The 27,424-nt window shown below is 38.7% G+C and overlaps 2 protein-coding genes across 5 annotated transcripts in view; one reads left to right on the top strand and one right to left on the bottom strand.

Annotated features, from left to right (window-relative positions):
• CENPK (centromere protein K) overlaps positions 1 to 11,083 on the bottom strand; it is a 36,026-nt gene extending 24,943 nt beyond the window's left edge. Inside the window, exons 1-3 of one of the 3 annotated variants that reach the window (XM_027863567.1) lie at positions 11,008 to 11,083; positions 6,803 to 6,941; positions 4,395 to 4,451 (exon numbers count right to left, since the gene is read on the bottom strand). In XM_027863567.1, the coding sequence (XP_027719368.1) occupies positions 4,395 to 4,451; positions 6,803 to 6,919 (174 nt within the window). In that variant the 5' untranslated portion in view covers positions 6,920 to 6,941; positions 11,008 to 11,083. Of the gene's footprint in view, positions 1 to 4,394; positions 4,452 to 6,802; positions 6,942 to 10,517; positions 10,755 to 10,777; positions 10,804 to 11,007 lie in introns of those variants that run through there. The other 2 variants (XM_027863570.1, XM_027863568.1) reach the window with 2 other exon arrangements.
• A 76-nt stretch (positions 11,084 to 11,159) lies between these two features.
• The window catches only part of PPWD1 (peptidylprolyl isomerase domain and WD repeat containing 1), a 36,353-nt gene continuing 20,088 nt past the window's right edge, over positions 11,160 to 27,424 (top strand). Inside the window, exons 1-4 of one of the 2 annotated variants that reach the window (XM_027863561.1) lie at positions 11,160 to 11,383; positions 15,982 to 16,084; positions 17,248 to 17,348; positions 17,461 to 17,581. In XM_027863561.1, coding sequence (XP_027719362.1) covers positions 11,194 to 11,383; positions 15,982 to 16,084; positions 17,248 to 17,348; positions 17,461 to 17,581 — 515 coding nt within the window. In that variant the 5' untranslated portion in view covers positions 11,160 to 11,193. The remainder of the gene's footprint in view (positions 11,384 to 15,981; positions 16,085 to 17,247; positions 17,349 to 17,460; positions 17,582 to 27,424) is intronic. The other variant, XM_027863562.1, reaches the window with a different exon arrangement.

Genomic DNA, 27,424 nt, shown 5'->3' with positions numbered 1-27,424 from the left:
TTTAAGTACAAGATGTACTGAAAATAGCAACACATTCCACAATAGTCTGCACCAACAGCTTGGCTTTTGTTTAACTGAAGAATTCCAAATCAGCTATGCTATCAAAGCACTGGCCAACTTCATGTGTTAAAAAGACACTTTGGGGGGTAAACAATGTGCTTAAAATAACTTTTTTTCCTTTCTGTAGCTATAACCTTTCAGTAATCACAGGATCTAGGATTTCGATTTGGAAGAGACTTTTGAGATCACTAAATTCAAATTACTCATTTTCAGATGAGAAAACTGAGGTCCTAAAGGAGTTATATGACTGAAAAATCCATATAAGTAGCGAATACCAGAACTTTGAATAAAGACCCTGACTCCAAATCTAAAGCTCTTTCTATGACACCATGCTGCCACTCTTCTAAAAAGGATGCCAACATACCTTGTGCTTTATAAAGTCTTATACTGGAACTGAGAAACAACAAACAGAAAAACAAAAACATCAATCACCCAAATAGATCTTTCATTGTACAAAAAAGGGAAAAGTTATCATTCTATTGAAAGATATACAGGAAGGAAAACATGAAGAAAAAAACAGGTAGCTCCTGAGACTCAGTACTTTTAACGGACAAGAAAACTGCTTTGATGTATTACTCCTACAAAGTACTATCACTCATCTCTGATTACCTGGCTACTTAAGCAATCACCCCAGTACTTAACAGAGTCAGTTCTCTATAACATGGACAATTGATTTGTATAAAGTTCTTGCAAGTATTCTTTGGATACTTCACATATTTCTTACTAAAATGAATAAAATCAGATGATTTTAGATTGGTTCTTTAAATTTCATAGAAATCATAGATTTAGAGGTAAGGCCTCAAAGGCCAGCTAGTCTAAATCCTTCATCTTAAAATTGAAGAAACTAAGGCCTAGAAAGGTTAAAAGACTTGTCCAAGTCACACAGTTATTAAGAGTTAGACGTGAAATTTGAACCCAGGTCCTCTGACTTTAGAGCTATTTCTTTTTTTGGCTAGGCAATGGGGTTAAGTGACTTGCCCAGGATCACACAGCTACTAAGTGTCAAGTGTCTGAGGCGTACTTGAACTCAGGTTCTCCTAACTCCAGAGCCAGTGCTTTATCCACTGCACCACGTACTTACCCCCTAGAGCTATTTCTTTACACTAAACCACACTGCATGATGGAAAACAGGAGAAAAGTACTAGGTAACTAAAAAACCCTTCTAATAACTAGATTCTAAGAAAATGTAATCAATTAGTAGTTCTTGAAGTCTTTAATCAATCAATCAGCAAACACTAAGTCTTTACTACTCCCAGGCACTGAGGAAACAAAGAAAAAGCAAAAACAAACCAAAACAAAAAAGCAAAACCACAAACACCCCCCCCCCAAAAAATAACCAGTCCCTGCCCTCAAGGAGCTTATATTCCAATGGAGGAGGGAACATATATAGATCAAGACATACAAGATAAATACAAAGTAGACTGAAAGTAGGCTTACAGGGAATAGCATTAACAGATAAAAGGGACCAAGAACCTCTAAGACCTCTTGGAGGAAGTAGCCCTTGAACCATCTTAAAACCAGGAATTTGAAGAGTTAGGGTAAGACTATAAAACATTCAGGCTTGGTGGTCAGCTAGTGCAAAGGCAAGGAGACAAGGGATGGGGTGTTGTGTGTAAGAAGTAGAAAGTAGGTCAGTATGGTCAGACCATAGAGTGCATATATGGGAGTAACATGTTTAAAAGACTAGAACAATAGGAAAAGCTTAGGCTATGAAGAGCTTTAAATGCCAAACACAGGAATTAACACTTGATTATGGGCATGACAGGGAATAATTTGAAATTTACTGAATTAAGGGAAGGAGAATGACATGGTCATATTTGCACTTTAGGAAAATCACTTTGGCAGAAATGTGGAAGTTTCAAGTGAGAAGAAACTTGAGATGAAGTCCAACTAGGGGCAAGAAGTAATGAGGACCAGAACTAAAGTGGTGGCTAGGGTGAGCAGAAAGAAGAGGATCTATGTAAGAGAAAGAAATCACAAGATTTGGCAATATTTGAGTATTTGGGATAAAAAGAGAGAGAAGCTGATGATGACATCCAGGATGCAGCATACTTGTAACTTAGTGTTTTGCACATCTCTGCATATGCTGAGTCTTATGCCTGAGGGGCGGGGGTGGGGGGGCATGGGGGGAGAATCTTTACTACCTCCACCTTGCCTCCATTCCTAAACACGATGCAGTAATCTGACATATCAATCAGAACTCTATTAAAGGAAGATAATCCTGTAGTGTCTACCTCATAAGTTTATAAAGTTCAAATGAAATAAAGTATGCAAACTATTTTACAAACCTTCACCTACTATTTGTCTGCTATTATTATTACCTCACTTAACTAGCACCTCTGCATTTGCAGGATACAATGCTAACAAATTCAAAAAAATTATCGACAAAGTACAGGATCCTGAAAAGTACCTTTAAAAACACAGGCACCACTGGAAGTATAAATACCTGATTCAAAAAACATCTTATGCAGATAAATTCTAGTTATATACTGCCTTTCTCCTCACCAGTTCACCCAAACCGGCAAACAGTTAACCTGGGCCAAGAGTATTATATAGACACAATAGTCTCTTCCCTCTCAGAGAGATCTTACAAATATCACTCTTCCTCGTTTCTCAGTCTTTTACTGGGTAATTAAAAATGTTGGTTTAACACAATGGCCTCCCTGCACCAAAAGTGCTTAACTTATATTTCTGTACACACACACACACACACACACACACACACACACACACACACCACACCCCCAAGCATATAATGTAAGGCTGGAAGAGACATTAAAAATCATCTTCTTGCACCTCTGTCCACCTCATTTTACAGATGAGGAATCTCATACTCAGAAACTTGCCCAAGGTCATATAACTACCACTCAGCATGCCAAAGACCTAAGTTATTATTAATTCTGCTACTTAATGAATAATTTCTCTATGACAAAGTAAACATGATCCAAATTTGATTTGTAAAGTACTTAATGTACTACTTTGAAACTGTAAGTAGACATTAAGTAAATTTTTTTCTTTTCAAAAATCAAATCTTCCTTCTCTATAAAGTAGGTAGTATGGGAAACCCTCTAAATCTATTTTCATAAGGACACATCCATATCTTAAAGATATTCTAGGTAAATATTCTCCTTTCTGATCCCTGAAATATGGTATTTTCAAAACTAAAGGCACCAATAACTGGGGCACCCATTCAACAAACAAGATGCATAATAGAGTTTACCAAATTAATTTGTTAAACATTGTCCACATATTTTATCTTATAGCATACAATTCTTAGACAAAGCTTTTTAAAAGCCCTTGATTACAAAACAAAATTAGCATGTGCAGAAATAGAAAACAATTTCTGCCAACAAGAGTGACAACTAAATGATCCTCTATGTTGATATGAATAAAACTTTTTTCTTTTATAGTATAAAAGTGAAAAACTTCACCATTGCCTTTAAAGCAATAATGAAATAGAAATATTTTTTCTTTTACGTTTAGCAGGGCAATTGCTTTCCTCTCAAAATTTCCTAATAACTTCATTAGGAAGATGGACACTATCCTAAGACACCTATTTGCTCAAAAACTTTCTGACTCTACTGTTCTGGTATATAGGGTTTAAGTCTATTTTTATTTCAGGCCTAGTCCACATCACAGTACATTTTGCCAGACCAAACTAATAAAAATATTGAGTATATGTTTTCCAAAATTTTTAAATGATCTCTTAAATTATTTTCATATCTCAAATTCAGGCAATGTTTTATTTTGAATATGCTTAAAGTTACATTTAAGGTAAAAAAGTCTACATTTTGGTAATGCCCTTAAAGAAGTGCTCTGCAGCCACCAGTTCCCATAACAGCAGTTAACTTCAACACCCACAATACTCTACTTTCAAAAGAAAAATTATCATTAGCAACATGTTCTCAGCTTTTTGATCATGCTGGAGTGTGAAATTTTTCATCTGGCAAATAATGTTGTCAAATAGGTGGTTGGAGGTACTCACTACATTGACAAAGAACATATTATGATCTTTGAGAGTTAACTGTGGTAAAAAAAAAATTCATCATCTTCTGGCCAAATTAAGCTAGACTAGGTCTTTGAATGAAACATATATAGTCAGTACATCACAGAAACTGTTATCAAAGGTTTTTCAGTTTGGTAGAATTTGTATTCGGCTGGTATTAGCCTTTGGTAATCCAACACTGCATTCAGCCAGCAACGAAAATGGTACATCTTTAGGCTACTTTGTTTTGGAAAAACATGCTAAAAATAATGCACACAATTTACTTTTCTAAAACAACTAATGAATTCTACCTACTTATCATTTAGGAAGAAAAAAGAGTAAGGCATACCTGAGCATCAGAAGGGTTAAGTCTTTCGCCTCCAGTAAGTGCTATCTCCTGCTGACACTTAGTTAAAAAGAAAAAGAAATAAATTATATGCTGTATGAAGCATACAAATACTTCCAAGTCAATTTAACACCATAAAAATAACATAATTAACTGCCAATATTAAGGATAGGGATAAAAATAAGAACTAGACCTATGATTTCATGACATAGAGATCTCTAGGATAAGCAAACTTCTATCAATGCAGGTTTGAACCTTTGCTGCAATTATATTCTTAGAGAGTAGCTATGGGCACTGAGAGGTTAAATGACAAGCCCAAGATCCCATAGCCAGCTTATGTCAGGGGCTTGACTTGAACCCAAGGACTTCTTGGCTTAGGCTGGCTCTCTAACAACTATACCATGTCCAAGAATTCAAAGCCCTTACTTGCTAAGACACAGTTCTAAGAATACCCCTAAATGAAATATGTCACAAGTAGACAAACATTCAGAGAGATCAGAAATGTTCACAGCTTACACTGACTACACAAGCTGAAATGAAGGAAAGGCAGGAAGTAGGAAGAGAATTAATTTGGAGAATATCAAAACAACCCAATAACTAGAGAAAGGAAATAAAATCAACAAGATAAGTAATTTTGGAACTATACAAATTAGATAAAGAAAAAGACTAAGGAAAATAGCACAAGAGGTTATATATGCTGTTCATATTGATTAATCTTTTAAACAAAGATTAAGTACTTAAAAATACTTTTTTAAAAAAGCAAAGATAAAGTCAATGACCAGCAACACAAAACTATATCATTATTACATGTAGGTTTCAACAATCCTAAAACCTGTCTCTCTAGCACATACACATCTCATTCCCCTACCTTTTCCTAATTTTCCATTTCTACCATTTCTTTCAAATTCACTAACACAAACATGTCTACAGCAAACAGACATTTGCTAAAATAAATTGATATAAAGGAAAAGACAAACTGTATCTAAATTATCTTCTGGATCTATCCTTTATCTTTTAGGTGCACTGTAACATTTGTACCTGGACAAGCACTTACAGGCAGGCACTCTATCCTCTTCCTATTTGGAGTACATATGGCTATACCTTGTCTCAGGACTTTGAGATGTTATAAATTCTAATTGTGTCATTCAGTATAGTAGGTATCCTTTCCAGCTTTATGCCAGTGATGAGTATGCCTTCTAAATCTTCATTCGAGCTATTAGTAAAAATGCTTACTATTCATAGGCCAAGAACCCTTATAAGTTGATGACTATTAATCAACACTCTCTGGGTATACAGTTATTCAACCATCCATGAATTATTGTTCTTTATGCTTTAAAAAGTGATTCTTCCTCCAAAGCAATTAACATAAAATTTTTATGATCTGCCCCTCTCAACATATGAAAATAACAACAGCTGGTATTTATATGGCACTTTAAGTTTTGCAAGATGCTTTTCATGTGTTTTCTCATTTGGTCCTCACAACAACTCTAGGAGATAGGTGCTGTTATCCCCATTTTACAGATGAGGAAACTGAAGCTGAGCTGAGCAAAGTTAAGTGACTTGCCCCAGAGTCATATAACTAGGAAAAGTCTGAGGCAGGAACTAAATTCAGGTATTCAAGACTCCCAAATACAGAGCTCCATTCACTGTGCCTAAGTTATATATGATATGAAATAAAATATACGTAAGAATTCTTTTACTTAAAACAAAAATACAGAAAGGACCTGCTACAGTGACAGTGTGTTCCTAGAAACCATATCATACAGCAGATTACTGCACACTCAGTGTATACTATTGTCTTCAGAGCCAGCAGAAAAGACTGATGCTTATTAAAGTGTCAAAGAAGCATAGTTGCAAAATGTGTGAAATGGTGAAAAGAAGTGATTGCTTGTGCTTTCTTGCAGTTGTGGGGCATTTTTTCAAAAGCCATTAAAAACACATAGCTCTATACAGTAACAAAACAAAACAAAATAAAACAAAGCATCATTGGAAATCTTGCAAATATTCCAGAAAGGACGCAAAGATTTATGCTGGAGAAATAATTTTGCTTCTTAAAGAAGATGCCAATTGTTCTACTAACTTTGAACTGACACTAGAAAAAATGGGTTGGTTTAAAAAACAAACACAAACAACTCTGTGAACAGCTGATTTCCAAGGCTACATCACACACAAAAATAGTTAGGTGTTTAGCACAAGGCTGTGTACTTCTCACTAAATCAGAAAATATGTACCTGACACACATTGTTTATAATAAAATGTTTAAAACAAAAGTTCCTATCATAAATTCTAAAGGAACCATTAGGAACTTGTATTTTATTCTTTCTACTTTTTGGCCCTCCCCTCCCCCACTCCCCTAGTTAAATCTTATGCCAATAAATTTTGGTATATTGACTCTATCTCTTGGCACTTACTTTTTCCATCTGTTTCCACAATTCTTCACATTCTTCAATAATTTTATCTTTCCTGTCCACAACATATTCTTTATCCTGAATATCACCTGGAGCTGGATTTTGCTGATTTAATTCCATGACATAGTGTTAGTCTCTTTACCTAGAAACAAGTAAAACCAAAGTCAGAAATGGCATGAAATAAATACCTAATATTTGTATACTGCTTTTTTTTCAAAGTGCTTCTACCTTAGTCATCATTTATCAATAATCAATCTTTTCAGATATTGGGTTCAGCCAACTCTTATACCCCTATACTTTTATATTTCCTCCCAAAGTCTCCCCTCTTCCAAAGTTTCCTATTTCCATCCAGGTTACCACCAGTTACCCAGGCTTGAAACTAGTGTTTTCCTCAGCTCCTCTCTCTCCTGCCCCACATGACTACTTTGTTGCCAAATCTTATCATTTCTACCTTCAGAGCATCTCTTTTATATATTTCGTTTTCTCACTGACGAGCCACAATTTCAGTTCAAGTCCTCACCACTTCATTCCCAGACAATTGCAACTGCTCTCCCAGCCTCTTCTTTCTCTGCTCCACTCAACTGCCAGTGTGATATTCTAAACCATAGGTCTGATGTGTCACCCCACCCTACTCAAGGAGCTCTAGACGCTCTCCTTTACCTCCAGAATCCTATATTAACTCCTTTAACATTTAAAAGTTTTTATAACCTGTCCCCTTCCTACCTTTCCAGTCTTCTTACACATAACCTTTCTTCACACTCTCTATAATTTAGCAACACTGACCTGCTCGCAGCTGCTTGAACTTGAATGCCATCTCCCATCTCAGTGTTTCACTCCAGCTATCCCTTCTGCTTGGGATGCTTTCCTCTCTCACCTCCTCCTGGCTTCCTTCAAGCCTGGGTCCAAATTATACCTGCTGCAGTAGGTCCTCCCCCTTGCCTTCTACTTAATCTGAATATATCTGAAAGTACCTAGATGTCTCCCCCATTAGTGTGTTGAGAGTAAAAGCTTTCACCCCCGGCACTTAGCAGACTGCCTGGTACGTAGAGTTTAATGAATGCTTATTTAATGGGTACAACAGAGAAGCAATGGGAAAGGTGAACCTTTATCTTCTGCTTCACTTTAACACTTTAGTCTGGGTGGCAGGTCATTCATGCACAATCTGGTGCTACTCTGGATCCCCTATCTCTAATCAAACACCACTAAAAGCACCCAGTCAACCCAAATAAACACATATACACTGATACTTCATGTACTTTAAATAGCAGGCAGATATACGTGAAAAGAATGACTTGGGTATTGGAAGGACATAAAAGTGAGCCAAAAAAAGAAGCAGCAAAAAGGTCGGTGAAGAAATCAGGGGTATTATTATTATTGTTAACATTTAGTTTAACTTCTCTTCAACTCCTATTAGATTTTAAGGGCCAAAGGAAGAGATTTCCAAGGTAAGTTTGAAAAGACTTTATGGGGGGCAGCTAGGTGGTACAGTTGATAGAGCACTGGCCCTGGATTCAGGAGGACCTGAGTTCAAATGTGACCTCAGACACATAACACTTACTAGCTGTGTGACCCTGGGCAACTCACTTAACCCCATTGCCTAACCCCCTCCCCCCCAAAAAAAGACTTTATGAATGACAGGTAATAAATAAGGCTCCAAGGTTTCAAGCATAAGTGACTGGAGAAACTGCTACTGCAGACCAGAAGTGCTCTTTAGAGGTTGACTTACCTTTCTCAACATATTAGTAAAAAACTGAAATGATCATGTGCTACCTGCCTCCAAAGCTATTTGGAATTATTAATCAATTGGAATTTATTAAGCATCTACTATATGCCAGGCTCTGTGCTAAACACTGGGGATACAAAAAGAAGAAAATACAGTCCCTGCTTTCAAGGAGCTTAAAATTTAAAAGGGAGAAAGGGAAACAATATGCAAACAAATATATACAAAGCAAGTTATATGCAAGATAAATAATTGGCTCTAGATGGGTGACAGGGATTGAAGCATTTTCAGTGATAATGTATAGTATATAGCACTTTAAAAACATTGTTTTTACTGCCACTGATTATGGTACAATGGAAAGACTGCTGGATTAGTCAGAGAACCTAGGTTCAAATCCCAGCTCTGCCACCAATGTGACCTCGGGACAAGTAACTTAACCTCTCTGGGCCTCAGTTAACTAACTACTCAGTTAACTACTCAGTTAACTAAATGAAGATGTTGTCTCAGATGACCTCTGAAGGCCTCTTTTAGTTCTAAATTTATAATCTACTTATCCAGTTCTAAGCTCTCTGCTGACCTCCAGTGTGCATCTTTAACTGCCTATTAGACATCCTGAACTGGCAACATGTCCAAAACTGAACTCTATTTCTCCCCCAAACACTCCTCCCTTCTAAACTTTCTATTGACTATAGAAGGCACCACCATCCTCTCAAATCAGCCAGGTTCAAAATCTAGGTCTCAATTCTTTACTTCTCTCTCTTTCTCACCCTCCATATTCTATCTGTTGTAAAGGTCTGCTGATTTTAACTTCTGTCAAAATATTTTGGACATACCCTGTTTTCCAGAGCTAAGGCCTAACAAGCAGGCTGTGCCCTGAGCTTGGCATACTTAGCACTCATGATGATATCACCCTTTGGCAAAATATATTGCTTGGACCAGCATCAGGTGTTCACTGAGGGATTTAGCACCCCCTATTTCCCAGTGCCATCCATCACATGTTCACAATACTATCAGTACTGATAAGGTACTGTACTGTACTCCTGCTCCTGTTACAGGGATCTGGTTCTGTACCTAGAAGGTGGCCACGACCCCCAAGACAATGAATGTTCCCACAGCACCCAAGAAATGCCAACCATCTCTAAGAATGATTGTGTTGTGGGCCAACTCCTTTCATGTATGTAAGTGTCCCCAGTATTAAGCCCTCCTTCCTGGGGGAGGGGACTTCCGTATGCATACCTCATTTTCCTCACTCTGAAATTAAACTTCTGTTTGTGTCCTGACTCTTCTGGCCTGCTGTTTGTTTGGCTCCGGCTACCCACAAGTTAGAGGCTGGTTCTGATCCAGTTGATACTTCAAAACATTTCTCCTATGCAACCCTTTTTCTCCTCTGACACTGCACCCCCCTCTAATGCAGGCACTCCTAATCTCATGCCTGGACTACTCCAACAGCCTGTAGTTGGGTCTACCTGCCTCAAGTCTCACTTCCCCTCCAGTCCACTCTCTACTCTGCTGTCAAAGTGATCTTCATAAAGTGCAGATCTGACCATAAAACCCCCCCATCCCCCAACAAATTACAGTGACTCCCTCTCACCTGAGGATCAAACAATAAAATCTTCTTTCCCTCCTTGACATTCAAAGCCTTTCATAACCCACCCCCCAATCTCACACCTCTGCACTAGGGTACTTGCTGTTCCTCCAACAAGTCACTCAAATCTTTTCTGGCCTAATTCAAATCTCACTTAAAACCCCATATTTTGGAGGATGCCTTTTCCAATCCCCCTTAATTCTAACACCTTCCCCTGGTGATTATTTCCTATTTGTCCTGCCCATAGCTTGTTTGTACAGAGTTGTTTGTGTGACGCCTCCCCCATCAGACTAAGCTCCTCGAGGGCAGGGGCTGGGGTTCCTGTGCCTCTTTTTTGTATCCGTATCGCTCAGCACGAGGCTCTGTGTGACCCTGGACAAGTCACTTAATCCTGTTTGTCTCAGTTTCCTCACCTGTAAAATGAGCTGGAGAAGGAAATGGCAACCACTCCAGTATCTTGACTCAAATGGACTCACTAAGGGTCGGTGACGACTGAAATGACTGTAGTAGGGGCTTCGTGTTCATCGACTGACTCCCCTACGATCTACGCCGGGGGTTAAGTAACTACAGCACCATCTTAGAGGCCGGGAGGTCAAGCACTGGCTCAGGGTCACAAGGCAGGATTGGAACTCAGGTTTTCCTAGGTCCAAAGCACCGTTCAGGACAGACCAACCTCAAAGCATCCTGCCGCCATCCATCCCCGCCCAGCTCGGACGCTGGCCGGCCTGGGCTCAGCCCCCGCGGGGTGGAAGTGAGGGGTGGGAGGCGTGGGGGCGAGAAGAGGGACGCTCTTCTCCCGGCCCCTCCCGGATCCAGTCCCCTTCGGCCGAAGTAATCTCCCCCAAATGCCCTGCCCGCCCCTCCCCCACGGGCGCGAGGGGCACCCCCTCCCCGGCTCCGCACCTGGTGAACGCTACCTGCCCTCAGGTCCGCAGCGCGCGCGCTGCTCGGTGATTGGCCACGATCCGGGCTCCTCGCCAGCCAATCCCGCAAGGGAAGGCGGTCGTGCTGCGTCATCAGACGGCGACGCGGACATGGCCCGCGGAAAGAGGGGCGGCCCGGTCACTGGCCCCGTGACGTCCCAGCACCATGGCGTCGGATGGAGGAGGCAGGGGGTCGGAGCTGAAGAGGAAAAAGCGCCGGGAGTTGGAAGAGGCCGCGGCCGGGGGAGAAGAGCCGCCTCTAGTAGTGGCAGTGGCCCGAGAGAAGGAAGAAGAGGATGAAGAGCGGTGGGTCGGGCCTCTGCCTGTGGAGGCAGTCCAGGCTAAGAAGCGCAAAGGTACCAGCCTCCGGCCGGGGGCAAGAGGGAGGCCCCGGGGTCCTGGCCCGGTGGGGGCAGGGGGCGTTGGGAGGATCTTCCCCTCCGAGGCCCCTCCGGTCTTCGCTAGTAGATTGACAGGGCCGGGTTGCGTGTCTCCCTGGACTGTAGGAAGCTCACTTCAAAACATGGTAAGGTCGTGAACATCAGATGCTCCGAATTCAAGGACAAAAGCGTTTTCAAGCAGATGTCATGCATTATTGGGGAGGGGGGAGGGTTATGCGTAAGAAAGAGCACATGATACCACGCTAGAAGTTGCACCGGTGGAAACAACCTGCAACCTTAAAGGACACCCAGCAAATTAGGTCGCAAATAATATATTTGATACGTTTACTTGGATTTACACAGCAATTTACACAGCAGTAATTTGTGTTATCGCAGCAACGTTGTTAAACGTGTTTGTTCCCCAAGCATCCTTCACCACCTTCTTTACGTACCACTTTTTCGCATCACTCCTCCCTCCTCCCCCAAACCTTCAATGATTCTCTATTGGTCATCTCCCACGTACTGGAGTCTGACGCTCCCACAGACGGTGCTGACACTTGATTAGGCTCAGCCCTTACTCAGTTAAAAGCTTCTGAACTCAAGCAATGCATCAGCCCCAGTTGCAGAGATTACAGGAATGTGCCTCCACACAAATAGCTGTACTTGTTAGGAAGTTTTTCTTTATGTCAAACCTAATACTCTCTCTGTGTAACATCTCATGGATTCTACTGCTCAATGGGGCTAAGCAACTCTAATCCAGCAGGGCAGCTCTATAGAATGCTGAGTCAGGAAGACCCAAGTACAAATCTGGCTTCAGACATTTATTAGCTGTGTGACCTCAGGCAAGCCACTACTCATTTTCCTCAACTGTAAAATGGGGATAATAATAGAATTTATTTTTCAGTGTTGTGAGGATAAGTTAAATCATATTTGTAAAGTTCTTACCACAGTACCTGGCACGTGGTAGGCACAATAGAAATGCTAGTTGTTATTGTTATTATTATTATCAACCTCTCTTCTACAAATACTTAAATAACTGTCATAGTTTTCCAAGACTTATCTTCTCTTTTCTAGGCCAGATGTCCCCAGTACCTTTTGCCCTTTCCTCCTCTTTATATATCCTAGTATGTTGGATAAAAGATTTTGTGGAAAGAGTTGAAATTCTTGACTTAAATTAGTAGTTTAGATCTCTTACAGGTATTATTTCTATATTTCTGATAATGTGGATTATTTGGAGTTGATTATTTCTGGAAATACTGTTGATAAAAGAGCCTAGAGAAAACAAATCTTGACAAATCCAGAGATAATTTTTGGAATAATACTTCAAAATGATACTTTAGAATAATACCATAAAATTTGGAGTAATTTTTGTATGATCAAATCACTTAATTTTTGGATATTTGGGGATAGGGTACTTGGACAATGGAATCATATACCATTTCGTTAGGGGTTGTCTCCCTTAAGTTATTCATATAAATTAACGAAACTGAAATGTCAGCTTACTATGAGTTAAGCTCCTAATTGACTTACTTGTACAAATTTGAGAAGTAATCATAACTTAATTCTCTACCATATGACTACCTGGTGGTGACAGTTGACTGCTGAGATCTGAACAAATGTCTTTCAGAAAAGGGAAGCAAGATTTCATAATACATGCAAGGGCAATGTGAGCTATATTTTATTACCTTTTTTTTTTTAAATCCATGCTTTAACATATGTTTTTATACTTACTCTCATATAGTAAAGTTCAGGAAAGTAGGGCCCTCTCCATTTTATTGTTGGCTAAAATCTTACTCAGTTGCTTTTTAGTAAAACAATGAAGTTCAATTTCATACAGATAGCAATAAACTCAGAATACAAGACCTAATGAGACTTTGAAAAATGCTGGTACTTTATTTTTGTAATGTCATTTCTCAAACCTGTTTTCATAAAGTTAGTTCATAGCTTGGTAGGTGAAATCTTGCATAGGCAATTCAACAAATTCAATTTATCAAAGATTTGTTCAGCACCTACCATGTGGAAGGAATTCCAAGGATAAAAATATTAAAAACATTTAAGAAATCAAAGTTCTTGCCCTCACAGTGCTTTTACTGGGAAGCATGTGACATATAACATATTCTGGAAGCAGTGTAGTACAGTGGAAACCATACTGATATTTGAGTCAGAGGACCTGTATTTGAATCCCAGCTCTGCTATTCTGTGACCTTGGGCAAGTCACCTAAGCTCTAGACCGCCAATCCCTTTTCTGTAAAATTTAAGTACATGGAATAGTCCGTTTGGACTGCAAAGTAGAGTTGTGAAGATAGGCTAGAGCCATATCATAGGGGCCTTTAAATACCAGGCTGAGGAGTTTGTATTTTATCCCTAAGGTAATAGAGAGCCTACTTGAGTGACATGATTAGAAAGATGATTTTGATAGCTGTGTGGAGGATGGATTGGATAGGAGGGAGATTAGAATCAGGGAAACCAGTTAGGAGGTTGATATGGTTGTGCAGGGATTGTGGAAGTGAAGGGGATAGCTCTCAAAGATACTATAGAGGTAAATTCTATGTAGGACTTGGCAGCCAGTTAGAATCAATTCAACAAAAATTGAGTACCTTTTATAAATTGTACTTGAGGCTGCTCTCAAGGATTTTACATTCTTTTTGGGGGAGGATATAACATAGGCATAAGACAGTAATTTCAGAAGGGAGAATGTTATATGTACAGAGCATCAGGAAAGGCCTATCTGTCAGGAAAAGTTCAGAGTGTCCTCTGAGCTGTGCTGTGAAGCTAGGGATTTTCCAGGAAGGGAGTACATTTCAGATATAGGGGATTACTTGTTCAAAAGCATGAAGGTGAGAGAATTTGTATATAGTAGCAGGTCAGACTAAAATGGACAGTGCATGAAAGGGAATAAATTGTTGGGGGTGAGGAGAAAGCATGAGTGAAGATTTCAACCCTCAGATTTCAAGGCTAAGTAGCTAGGATTATGTCAGTGGCCTCAACAGAAATGGGGAAGTTAGAAGGAGGGGTAGGCTTAGGGGGAAGATATATGTTGAATATGAGCTGGCACTCAGATATTCAGGTGAAGATATTCAGGAGGTGATGTAGGCCTGGAGTTTTGGAATAAAATTGTGGCTAGATACATAGGTTTGACATTTAACTGTGTACAAGTGAAATTGATGAGATTATCAAGGGAAAGAGTATAGAGGAAGAAAAGAAAGAGACCTAGTTAGCCAATACACGTTTATTAAGAGCCTATTGTGTGCTATGCGCTGTGCTAAGCAGCTGGGGATAAAAAGAAAAGCATAAGACCTATATTTGAGAAGTTTACAATCTAAATAGAAGGACTATACCAAAGGAAGCTAAGAAGAGGGGGGAGTTTGAAGGGGAGAGGGGTAGGGAGAGGTTATCTGGCACATGGGAATGAGAAATGCAGAGTTTAGCAAAGTACAGGTGGAAAATGAAGAGATGATTGGTAATAGCCACACTAGGGATAAGACTAAGAAATATTCTGATACATAGGAAAACTGGTTCATTTCAAAGGTGGATCCACCAAAATACTGATACTTAAGGGATTTCATACTTTGTCAGAAATATGTCTATAAATCCACGTGTCCTCAGACAAGCTCCTCTGGGGCTCACTCTGAGTAGCTTCAGAGGAAGGAACCAAAGCCAACAGAATAGAAACAAGTTGGCCGTACCTCATTCTAGTTACCAAGTTGACCTATTTGCTTGTGCCATTGTTTTTAAGTCCAAAAGAAAGTTAGTATCTTGACTGTAGGAACTGTTTCATTTTTATAGCTGTATCCCCAGGGCGTAACTCAGTGACTTATATTCAGCGCCTGTTTAATAAACGTTTGATGAATTCTTCAATGAATCAAATGAATTGAATCAACACAGTACCAGTAACAAAGAGAGAAGCAGATATATAGGAAGGCTTTTTCTCTTCTCCTCTCCTTTTCTCTCCCTTTTCGTCTTTTAGACATTATCTGTAACATTCTGAATGGTATTCACAGATAATTCTTCTTTATCTTGCTTGGATAGCACTAGTAATTGGGGCAACATAATTAGAAAGAGGAGAAAATTCTCAGTTTTAACAGATGAGTTTATTCTGTACAACTTTAATGCCAGATTCAGTAAGCTCTTAAACCTTTGGGAAAAGTTTAGAAATGACAATAATCTTTAATGCCACTAGTGTAAAGATAGTAACTACCATTTATATAGTGCTTTAAGATTTGCAAAACTCTTTACAAATATTTCATTTTATCATCACAACAACCCTGAAAGGTAAGTGGTGTTATTGTCCCCATTTACAGATGGAGAAACTGAAGTAGACAGAAGTTAAATGACTTGCCCAGGGTCACACAACTAATAAGTGTCTGAAACTGTTTTTGAACTCAGTTCTTCCTGATTCCAAGTCTTGCACTCTAGGTACTATACCATCTAGCATTTAGTATCATAGTAAAACTTACAAAACAAAACAAACAAAAAAGCATCACTGCAAATTTAAAATTCCACCAAAGACAAACTTTAAATTAAATTTTGACAAAGAAAAACATTTAAGTATTACTTTTGTTTTTTTTTTCCAGTTCTTGAATTTGAACGAGTATACCTTGAAAATCTTCCCAGTGCTTCCATGTATGAACGCAGTTACATGCATAGAGATGTTATTACACATGTCGTATGCACCAAGTAAGAAATTCTCAGACTATTTTTTGCCCATGTAAGAGATTTTTTGGAAATGCTAACTTTTAGTGATAAATAGCATTAGGTTTATTTTTTTGGGTTTTTTTTTTTTTTTACTGCACTTAGAGCAGCTTTGAGAAATAATTGTATAAAAGTCTATAGCCCTATTAATTTATAAATCTAATTAAGGAAAACCTTTTTTTCAAATGTATGTGCTTTTAAGTGTGCTTATAGCTAAAGAATATTCAATCCATCAAGATAACCACAATAATTCACCTCTTACCTACGCTTCGAATAAATTGTTATCTTCTCTAGTAGTAAAAATTTAATGTGCAGTTGCAGTGTATGCTGAAGTTTAGCTAGAACTCTTTCCTCTGGGCTTATTCCTTATTCAGAAGACCATCTTTTAATAGGATCCATTGGCTATTTCAGGAACTAAACTCCCTTATATGGGATCAAAAGTAGACCTATCTTCTACTGAATTTTGCTTTATATGGAATTAGGATTTATTGCCCTCCAAATAAAGTATAAATCTTTTTAGTTTAGTTTAGACCTTTTCAAGGACTTCCACAATCTGAATCCAACTTACCTTACTAGCTTCAAGTTCCAGATAAACTGGGGTACACACTTGTCCTGCCCTCTAATGCCTCTGAGCCTTCTTTTAAGCCTCTCTGCCCACTGTTAAATGCCTTGTCAGCAGATACTGTAGCTTATTTCATGTCTTTATCTCTAAAACCTAAGCTCAGTGACTTTCACATGGGAAGCATTTAAGTATTAGTTGAATGGTATTGAATTTATCGAGGTTCTGATGTCTTACCAACCTTCAGTCTTATATCATGCCCTTTTAGCTCCTATCACATTTGAGAATACAGATTATTAAAATTGTACTCAGATATTAAAGCATTAAGGGGCTCTAGGACTACCTGAAAATTAACACCAAACGTGTTTGGTTTGGTTTTGAAACCTTGCTGCCAGTCCCTGGAGGGGAAACTAACTACTATGAATTCATTAAATATTTGGTATATTTATAGAGCCAGAGGGGTTGGCATTTATACTAAGCTTCTTGATTGGAAGAATGGACTCACTGTATTAATGAAGTGTTGGTCCTTTATACAATTGCTTATCGCAATATGTTTTGGTAATTAACTTTTTATATTTTATATACACAGGACTGATTTTATTATTACTGCTAGTCATGATGGACATGTCAAATTCTGGAAGAAAGTAGAAGAAGGAATTGAATTTGTTAAACATTTTCGTAGTCATCTGGGTAAGCCATTTTCCTTTTATTGACCTATTTTTATCTTTTCTCGTTTCCTTAGATAGCATTATTTTACATTTCTTTCTCTCAAATAATTTTAAATTTTCATTTATTGAATTAGGAATCATTGAGGGTATTGCCGTCAGCTCTGAAGGAGCCTTATTCTGTTCTGTGGGTGATGACAAAGCAATGAAGGTATTTGATGTGGTGAATTTTGACATGATCAACATGCTGAAGCTTGGGTGAGTCTTGTTGAATTGTTTTTCTCTTTCTAAAAAAAGAAATCTATGAAATAACAAGTTTTGTAAATCATATTTTATCAGCTGAACTTTTTTATTCTGTCTGTTCCAGGTATTTTAAAATAATGTGATATAGTGCTATCTTGATAGGAATGTACTTATAATGCTCTTTTAGGAAGTTGCTGTCATGGTCTTCTATAATAAGCTTCTTCTGGTACTTAGAATAAACCCACACTTAGTCGAATATACTGCAAATCCATGTCATACTGGATTCCTTAATATAACAAGATGTATTTAGTTAATTTCATGTATCTATAAAATTTTATTTATTCATCTCAACAAACACTTGCCAAACTAATATGTATTGGGGCTACTCAGATACTCAAACAGATCTGAGATCTAATTGATTTTGGGGGTTCCCTCCAGTGACGCAGATTGCAGCCCATCTTCTGCAACTCCTGTCCATATCCTCCCATAAGTTTGCCACAAAAGGTCTAGAGCTTACCCAACAGACTGGAATCCTTCCTTGTTTTCTTCCAACATTGAAAGGGTACCAGTGGAGCTCTCTAGATATCTTCCTGTAATTCCCAGGTATAATTAGCCTATCTTTACTTCCTGTCATACATTTCCTTTATGACATCTTTTATTTCTCTTCTTTGAAATTCATTAGTTAAATATTGCAATCTGTTCATTCTCACCATGATCCTCTCCATCACCCTCTGTGAAATTAATTTCTAATTCTTAGGAGATAGTTGTATTCCATATCTCACTGTTATAACAAAACATTTTTAGAAGGCTGGTATTTTTTTTTTAAATAGGTCTGTGTTTCCCTGGGAAACTTGGAGTCATTAAGGGTGTCAAGATTGATTCATCTCTTTGGGCAGTATGTCCATTCCTTGATCATTGGTCAAGGATCTTACATTTACTATACTATTAGCTGTCAAAGTTTATTGATGTTCTAAACATTTTGTGATTCTTCGTACCAACTGCCCTTTTTCCTCTGCTCTGCCCCAATCACTGCAGAAATGAAAGGGGGCCTCACAGGGCTGAAGGCTATTTCATATATTTCTTTGTTTTTTGAGTTTCTGTGAACAAAAAATTCATTACTAGGTAGCCACTCTACCAATAATGCAACTTTCTGTACTTAGGTGGGCTGGTCTTCAGAAAGCATACTCAGTGAGTTGCCAAGGTACACGCAGATATTTTCTAGAACTGTAGAGCTTTGGGGGGGCAGCTAGGTGGCGCAGTGAATAGAGCACTGGCCCTGAAGTCAGGAGGACCTGAGTTCAAATCTGGCCACAAACCAGACACTTGACATGTACTAGCTGTGTGACGTTGGGCAAGTCACTTAACCCCGATTGCCTCACAAAAAAAAAAAAATAACTGTAGAACTTTACAGAGCTTATGCTTTGACTTATGCTTTGAGAACCCAAGTTCACTTCTTTGAGGTATTAGAATAAGACTTTGTGGAGAGTGTACTGGACAAAAACAAAACCATTCTTGCCCTCAAGGAGCTTGCACTCTACTAGAGGCATACAACATAATACTTATAAGTAAATTCAAGATAGTTTGATGAGGAAGAGAAGACTAGCAGTAGATTTTAGGGAAAGATAGAGGAAAAAATACCCAAGCTGAATCTTGAAAGGAAATAAGGATTCTGAAAGGTAGAGTTAAGGATGGGAGTTGATTCCAAGCACAAGAGATGACTTTTTCTGCATAGAGATGGGAGATAGAATGTCTAGGTCGGGAAACAGATAGTTTGTCTGGAATGTGGAATGCATGAAGGAGAATAATAGGAAATAAGGCTGCAAAGGTTTGTTGGTAGCAGTCTGTGGAGGCCCTTAAATGCCAAGGTAAGAATTTTGTAATTCTCTAAAGGACTGGGCAGTAAGGACCCAGGGAAAGTATTTGAGTAGGTCAGTGATATGGTCAGATCTGTACCTAAGGAGGACTATTTTAGCAGCTGTACAGAGGATGGGTTGAAGAGAAGAGAGACTGGAAGTGAGGGGACCAGTTCGGAAGGTATTATAAAAGTCTAAGCAGATGTTGCCATGGACCTAAATTAGGATTATGACCATGTGAGTGGAAAGAAAGTGGTAGAAGTAAAAGTTGTAGTTGAGTTGACAGGGCTTGGCAAATGATTGGATGTGGGGTGAAGAGGGAAGACTGTGGATTGACTCTGCTGTTAGCAACCCGGGTACCTAGGAATAGAGTGATAACATAAAAAGGAAATGGAAATTTGAAGAAGGGACCAGTTTGTGAAGAGATTATGAGTTTAGTTTTGAACATGTTGAGTTTGAGGGACACGCACATGCACACACGCACACATCAGGGGGATATGTCCATCAGGCAGTAGGGGAGGTGGGACTTGAATTTGGGATAAAGCTTTGGGGGAGGGAAGGTGGCCATACAATTTTAGAGGTTATGTGACTAAAGATAATACTAGAAACCCTGTGAATAGATGAGATCACCAAAGGGGGCTAATGTAGGGAAAAAAGAAAAGGGACCGCTTAAGAGCCTTTGGAGACACTCATATTTTGAGCGGGAGGCAAGATGGAAGATGTACCAGCAAGGGAAGCAAAAGGAACAATCGCATAATATAGATAGTTCTTTCTAACAGTTTGTTAATGAAAAGGAGAAAAAATATAGAATGTTAAGTTGGGAGGAGTGGCATGGTCGTGGATAAAATATTAGAGACTGTTACTTGGGGAAGAACTGATAGGAATACTGTAAAGTAGTTAGGGAGAAACATTTTATGCCACATAGAATAATAAGCTTAAAATGTATGTCTCATGCAAATATGAAATATCATTCTATAAAAAATACTAAAGATAATGAGATCAGATACCTTTAATAGCTGCGGCTAGGGAAAGCATTCTTAAACAAACTTAAGATCGGAGTGATAACAAAAGATAAAATAGGTCATTATGATTACATTCAATTAAAAGGCTTTTATATGAACAAAATCAGTGGCGCTAAAAAGAGAAATTATCAAAATGGGGGGAGGGCTCTACATTAAATATCTCTGATAAGGCCTAATATCTATGATATATAGGAAATTAACATAAATATATAAGACCAGTGGAGAAGTAGTGAAAGGATATGATCAAACAGTTCTTAAAAGAACAACCATAAGCAAAATTGCTCCAAACTACTAATAATAAAAACTGAGTTTGCACTTCAGACTTAGCAAATTGGCAAAGATGACCACAAATGGGAAGGTTGTAGGGATTGTGGAGAGATAGAGGCACTAACATACCTTTGGTGGAATTGTGAATTAACCCAAACTGTTTGAAATTATGCAAATAAAGTGACTAAAAAGTCTATATCCAATGATTCCACTACCAGGCATATACACCAGTGAGATTGATGATAAAGGCCCCACATGTAACAAAATATTTATAGCAGCACATCTTGTAGTAGTAAAAAACTGGAAACAAAGTAGAAACCCATCATTTAAACAGTTAAACAAGTTGGAGTTCATACTTGTAATGTAGTGCTATATTGTGCTATAAAAATGATGAATATAGGGGCAGCTAAGTGGCACAGTCGAGAGAGCACCTGCCCTGGAGTCAGGAGGACGTGAGTTCAAATTCGGCCACAGACATACAACACTTACTAGCTGAGTGACTCTGGGCAAGTCACTTAACCCCAAATGCCTCACCAAAAAATGATGAATACAGAGAATCATGAGAAGACTTGTATGAACTGAAGGAAGAAGAACCAGTAAAACAATATATATAATAATTACAACAATAACCTTATAAATGGAAAAAAAACATTCAGTTCATTTTGTTCATTAGGATGTTTTTGTTTTTATTTCATTTTCTGTACCTTTTTCTGAAAATGATTTCTTTCTCTCATTCACTTCATTATTTATTTGCCTTCCCTTTCTATCTATTCTAGATCTTTATTCTTTGATTCATGGCTCTTATACTTATTTAGTCTTTTTTTAGCCTCTGTATTCCTTGTGTGATTAAACCTCCAGTTTTTTTTTAACTTTGGATTCCCTCATCTAAACAGTTTCTGTGTTATTGCCTTATAGATCTTGCCTCTTGGTCCCCTTTTTCTGTTCCACTTCATTCTTAGAAAAATGCCAATTCCTGCACTTGATAAAAAGGATGTCCCATATCCCATGGTAGAAATTTTCCTTTATCTCTAATTGTGCAGTTAACCTTTGTCCAACCTGTGGTTGTTTTTTTACCCACTTGCTTTCAAATCTCCTCCCTGATTCCATACCCTTCCACTCTTCTGGGTACCATTTGGCCCCAGGAGCTCTGATTCCACTTCATCTGAGGCAGGATGAGTGGTCTCTCTGGCATGTATCTTTGCAGACTACATACATTGTAAGGCCCCCATCTCACTTTATCTGATATCCATCTTCCTCCCTGGAAATACTCACCAATGGTACCATCTTTTATCACCAAAATAAGATTTTCTCCTTACTTTCCCCTCTTTCAATCTTATCCTTTGCCTCCTTGTCTGTTCTCCTGTAGGCTCTCTTCTTCCTGAGAGACTACAGATGTTATTTTCCTTTCATTGTTAACCTTGATTAGAGTATATCACATATTCCTCCCCATTCCCCTTTTATGTGCCCTCCTGTTACATAATTTAGCCCCACAAAAACATTCATTCACCTGTAGATGGGATATTCTGAGATTTAGTTCATGATGTTACAGCCTGTTTCTCTACTATCGTTTCTATTTTGCTTCTACATTTACCTTTGTTGTCTTGTGTATTTTTAAAGGGAAATCTCCTAATGATCTCTTTTGCTAATTTGTTGCTGACCTTATTAGTTGCTGTGTTTGTTTATCTTGTTTTTATTCTCTAGGGTATTTGAGAAGCAAATAATTTGCTCAAGTCTGGTTTTATTTGGGGGAATTTTTTGATCCCTCTTTTTTTTTTTAAATTTTACTTATTTGTTTATTTGTTTGTTTGTTTTAGGCAATGGGGGTTAAGTGACTTGCCCAGGGTCACACAGCTAGTAAGTGTCAAGTGTTTGGTCTGAGGCTGCATTTGAACTTAGGTCCTCCTGACTTCAGGGCTGGTGCTCTATCCACTGCGCCACCTAGCTGCCCCTAAATCCCTCTTTTTTAAATAAATGTCCCATCTTTTTTCATTAATGGATAGGTTCAAGATTGCAGGGTGTATCATAATGGGTTACATCTGGAAACCCTTTGGAACACGTTATTCTCCATTCCTGCCTGTGGTTTATGGTGGGTGCAGAATAGTCTTGTGTTTTTGAATACATAAATGAAGCATTTAGTAAGTGCCTACCATGTGCAAAGCCCTGGGGTTAACAGAAAAATAAGACAACCCCTGCTTCTGTAGGAGCTCACATTCTAATGGAGATAACATGTATGGAGTTCGGATGGATAAATGTCATGGTTGGTCCTTAGAGTACAGAAATGAAGTAAATAGCAATGCCTCTCCTTTAATGTCATTTTCCCCAGTAAAAATTCTGTCAGTTTCTGATGTTGAATTATTTGACAGTGCTAATAAGGACTTTGGTGTCCAGAACTTTTTTTACTGGGTCTTCAGGAACTGTGGTTATAGCACATACAGGAGCAGCTACCAGGCTTCTTCTTCACAGGGGTTGCTTCCCAAGATGACATCGGAGAACAGTTGGCTGGAAGCATTACTATTCCCAAAGTCCTTGGGTTCAGGGTCCTGAGGGGAGATAGTGATCAAGATAGTGTTGTTAGTTTGACTTACCTGGCACATACCACATTCTGTCTCTCCCTCAGAGTACCTTAGTACTCCAGCTGTACTGGCTTGCATATGTATATGTAGCAATTGGTGGGGATGATTGTCTCCTTCACAGGAGTTGCTTCTCTGGGTGATGGCTGTGAGGCCCGGACTGGAAGCATTACTAATGGTCTGGGGGGTGCTGCTACCAGGGCTTCTGTGCCTCTCTGCCTTTAGTGGCACTTGGTCAACAGATGTTACTGGTGGTGATGAAGATGGTGAGACTTCTTCCCCACCATGAATTCTCCACTCAGTGATGCTTATAGGGACTGAGATAGAAGCAGGTCTGGTGGAGGTTAAGGAGAGACAGCTATTCCCAAAGCTGTGTTTGAATTTTCATTTCTTTATGTAGGTACGTCCTGCTTAATGTGAATATTATCTATCCTCAAATGGTCACATTATTTGAATTTGTACTGCATATTTTATTTGATCTGGTACCAAATATTTTACATAATTATAACTTTGAGTAGTGTGAATTCAAATACATGTTATCACTTCAGGGGATTTATTATTTGCTCCAATCAAGACCTATATTTGAAGGTCTTCCCTGGTCACTTGTAGAATTTATCATTGGAATCATTAAATTTAACCACTCTGTGTCTTGGAGTTTGTAACTGATGATTTTTTTTTTTTTGGTGAGGGGGTTGGTTATTTGTTTTTTGGAGGTGATCTGTGAATTCTTTCAGTTATCACTTTGTTTTCTGTGTTCAGAAGTTCTAGGCAGTTTTCTTGTATTTTTTTTTCTAGCGTTAGGGTATTTAGGTTTTTTTGACTTGTGACATTTTTCTTGGAAGGCCTATAATCCTAAAATTGTCTTCATCCATCTTGTGTTTGAGACAGAATGTCTATATGGAGATTATGCTTTCTCTTAATGGCATTTTTATGTTTTCTTCTTCCAGATTGTCATTATTTGCATTCCAAATTCCATGTATTTAGTAATCTCAACTTCTGGGAGTGTTTATTTTCTCTTTTGTTTCTTTGGTGCTACTTGCTACCATGGATTAAAGTTTTCTATTCTGCCAGTTATTTCTGCTGTGCAAGCCATAAATTCTGCTTTCACGATTCTTACTTCTCATGTAAATTATTCAGGAACATACTGCTATAGTTCCATGCTGTCTGGGAAATTCACAGAGTCCTCTGCCTCATTAAGTATTAATACATTCTCCTTTATCTTGCAATATTCATTCATAGATGTCTGGTCTCAGTTGACCTGGAGGCCATATTGCCCTTTGTTATTAATATATTCCCTATGGTTTATCTGCTTATGCTCAAAGTCTTTAATTGAATTTTCCTTCTCCTGAGATGAGATCATTGGTAACTTCAGGATTTTTTTTCTTCATGTTCTGCTATTGTTCACTTTTTGACTCTTTCCCCTGTGATTGAAGTTTTTGGGGAAGGAGGTAGAGACTGCACCTTGAAGCTGTCTCTGCTTCCATGCTGAGCACTTCACATTTCATCAGCCTCAGTCTCTGACCCAAGGAGTAGGATAGGGAGGGGGGAATAGGTGGATGCTGGACCCTTTCCTTTAGTCTTAATGTCACACATAGGCATCCCTGCTTCACTTTCTCTTTTCCTCAGTTCTCTGGCTAAACTCTGTTGTAGCAGAGAGCACTACCTGGTTGCTGTACTAGCTAGTGCAAGCTTTTGCTTTTTAGTGTTTGTCAGCACAGGGAGAATGCAGAGGTAGTGTTGAATTCCATCGTAAGCCCTTAGGTGAGATTATGCTGTAGCATGTAGGAATAGATAGGGAATGCTGAATGACCACCTTATGGATTAAAGAATTAGCCTTTGCTTTAGTTCATTTACTGAGTTGTTTGGGGTTTTTTTTTGTTTTTTTTTTTTAACCTCATTAGGGATCCTTGGTGTCTTAGATTGTGGAGAGAGTTGAAGTTGCTTTGTCTCTTATACCAAACTCCTATTTTGGAAAGTTCATGAGGATCAGAGAAAATGTCTAGGCCTCCATCTTGTTGATCACATATCCCAGAAGTCCCTCATCATGTTCTATGCAAGGTTCCTTACTGTTTTTTTGGGTTATGGACTCCTTGGTAGTCTGGTAAATCCTATGGACCTTTTTTTCAGAATAATGTTTTTGAATAATTGAAGAAAATACTAATTTTTAGAGGTTAGCAAAAATAAAAATGTTTTTTTTCCCTCCATCCAAGTTCACAGACCTTCTGAAATCTATTTATGAATTCCTTGGGAGTCAGTGGACCCCAGGATAAGAACCCTTGTTCTAATGGAAATAATTGAGGTTTTTTCCTCCCTTTGTTGGGGAGTGGTGGTGGTTTGCACTTAATAGTATTTTTTTTTCCAATTACATGTAAAGATAGTTTTCAACATTCATTTTTGTAAGATTTTGAGTTCTAAATTTTTCTCCTATTTCCCCTTCCCCTCCTCCCCTGCTTCCTTCTGCCTTCAGACTCCATAGTTCTTTCTCTGGATGTGGATAGCATTTTCCATCATGAGTCTTTTGGAGTTGTCTTGGGTCATTGTGTTGCTGAGAAGAGTTAAGTCTATCAAAGTTGATCATTACTCATTGTTGCTGAATAACTAAAGTTTCACATTACACAAAGAATTAGCAAAAATGAAAAAGATGGGCATTTCCAATGTTGGAGAGGCTGTGGAAAGATAGGCTCACTAATATAGTGTTGGTGCAGCTGTGATTTGGTTCAACCATTCTGTAAAGCAGTTTGGAATTTTGCTCAAAAAAGTGACTGAATGGCCATATTTTTTGATCAAGAGATCTCACTGATACACAGCCCACCCCCCACATACACCTTAAGGATACCAAAGATAAAAGTAAAGATTTCACATATAACATAGCAACTCTTTTTTTTAATAGCAAAAAACTATAAACAATGTCCCTGAACTAATTATGGCATATTAATGTAGTAGAATATTATTCCACCATAAGAATTGATGTTTCTTAAGAAAAAAAAAAGCAACAAGGATCTGGATAGGGTAATAATAAGCAAATGGGGTGAGTTTTAGAAGAGGAAAAGCTGCTGAATGCAAGGTCGTTATCAAAGTGCCTTCTTGGTATGACCAGCAAGGAGTTGACTCTTCCTTCTCCTTGCTCAGGATATTCTGGAATATGAAAGAATGAGCAGCCAGTAATGGGGAAGGTGAATATAAATGAGGGGCCTTCCCCAGAAAGCCATATGTCTGAGTATAAATATGGGAGAGCAAGAGATTAAGGCTGAAGAGGAGTAATGACATACTAGGACGCCAGGGAGTACGGGGGAAGAAGAGGGGGTCACAGGAGGCTTAAGACTGGGAAGAGGGTAGAGAGATTTGAGAATGCTGGGAGAGATGGCAGGGTAGGACTTAGCTCTGCTACCTTATGACCAGTATGATCATAAGCAAATCACTTACCTTCTCTGCCATCTTTCCTCATCTGTAAATTGAAGAGGTTAACCATCATTCTCCTCTCCACATTTTCTACTCTACTTTCTTGTGGTTTGACTCCTACCTATTTGACTATGTACTCTGTCAGTGTCTTTACTGGCTCATCATGTACATCATGTCTCCTACCTGTGGGTGTTTCCTACGGTTCTATCCTGGGCCTTCTTTTCTTTCCCCCCCATACAGTTTCGTAGTAACTGCCATCAGCTGCCATGAGTTTAACTATCATCTCTGTGCAGATGATTTGCGAATCTGTATGTCTATCTATCTCAACACACATATACATATCTGTGTGTCTACACACACACACACACACACACACACACACACACACACAGAGTCCCAGTCTCTCCCCTCAGCTTCAGTCCTGTATCACCAGTTGCCTGTTGGACATTTTAAACTGCATGTCAACAAAATTGAATGCATTATCTTTTCCCATAAACCCTCCTTTCATCCAGACTTCATATTTCTGTTGAAGGCACCACTCTCCAGATTCATAGCTTCGACATTATCTTCACCTCCTCGATAGTCCTCACCCCACATAGCCAGTCAGTTGCCAAGTCTTGCCATTCCTACCACCACAACATTTCTGTCATCCAACGCCTTCCCTCTGGTCACATAGGTACCAGGCCCTTATTGCAATAGCTTCCTAATTGGTCTCCATGCCTTAGTCTCTCCTTTGCTCTAGTGCAT

The sequence above is a fragment of the Vombatus ursinus genome, unplaced genomic scaffold (genome assembly GCF_900497805.2).
Source record: "Vombatus ursinus unplaced genomic scaffold, bare-nosed wombat genome assembly UNPS02014772.1, whole genome shotgun sequence".
NCBI classification, from domain to species: Eukaryota; Metazoa; Chordata; class Mammalia; order Diprotodontia; family Vombatidae; genus Vombatus; species Vombatus ursinus.
Note: the sequence above shows the minus strand (reverse complement) of the source record. Positions and strands in the feature narration are given on the sequence as shown.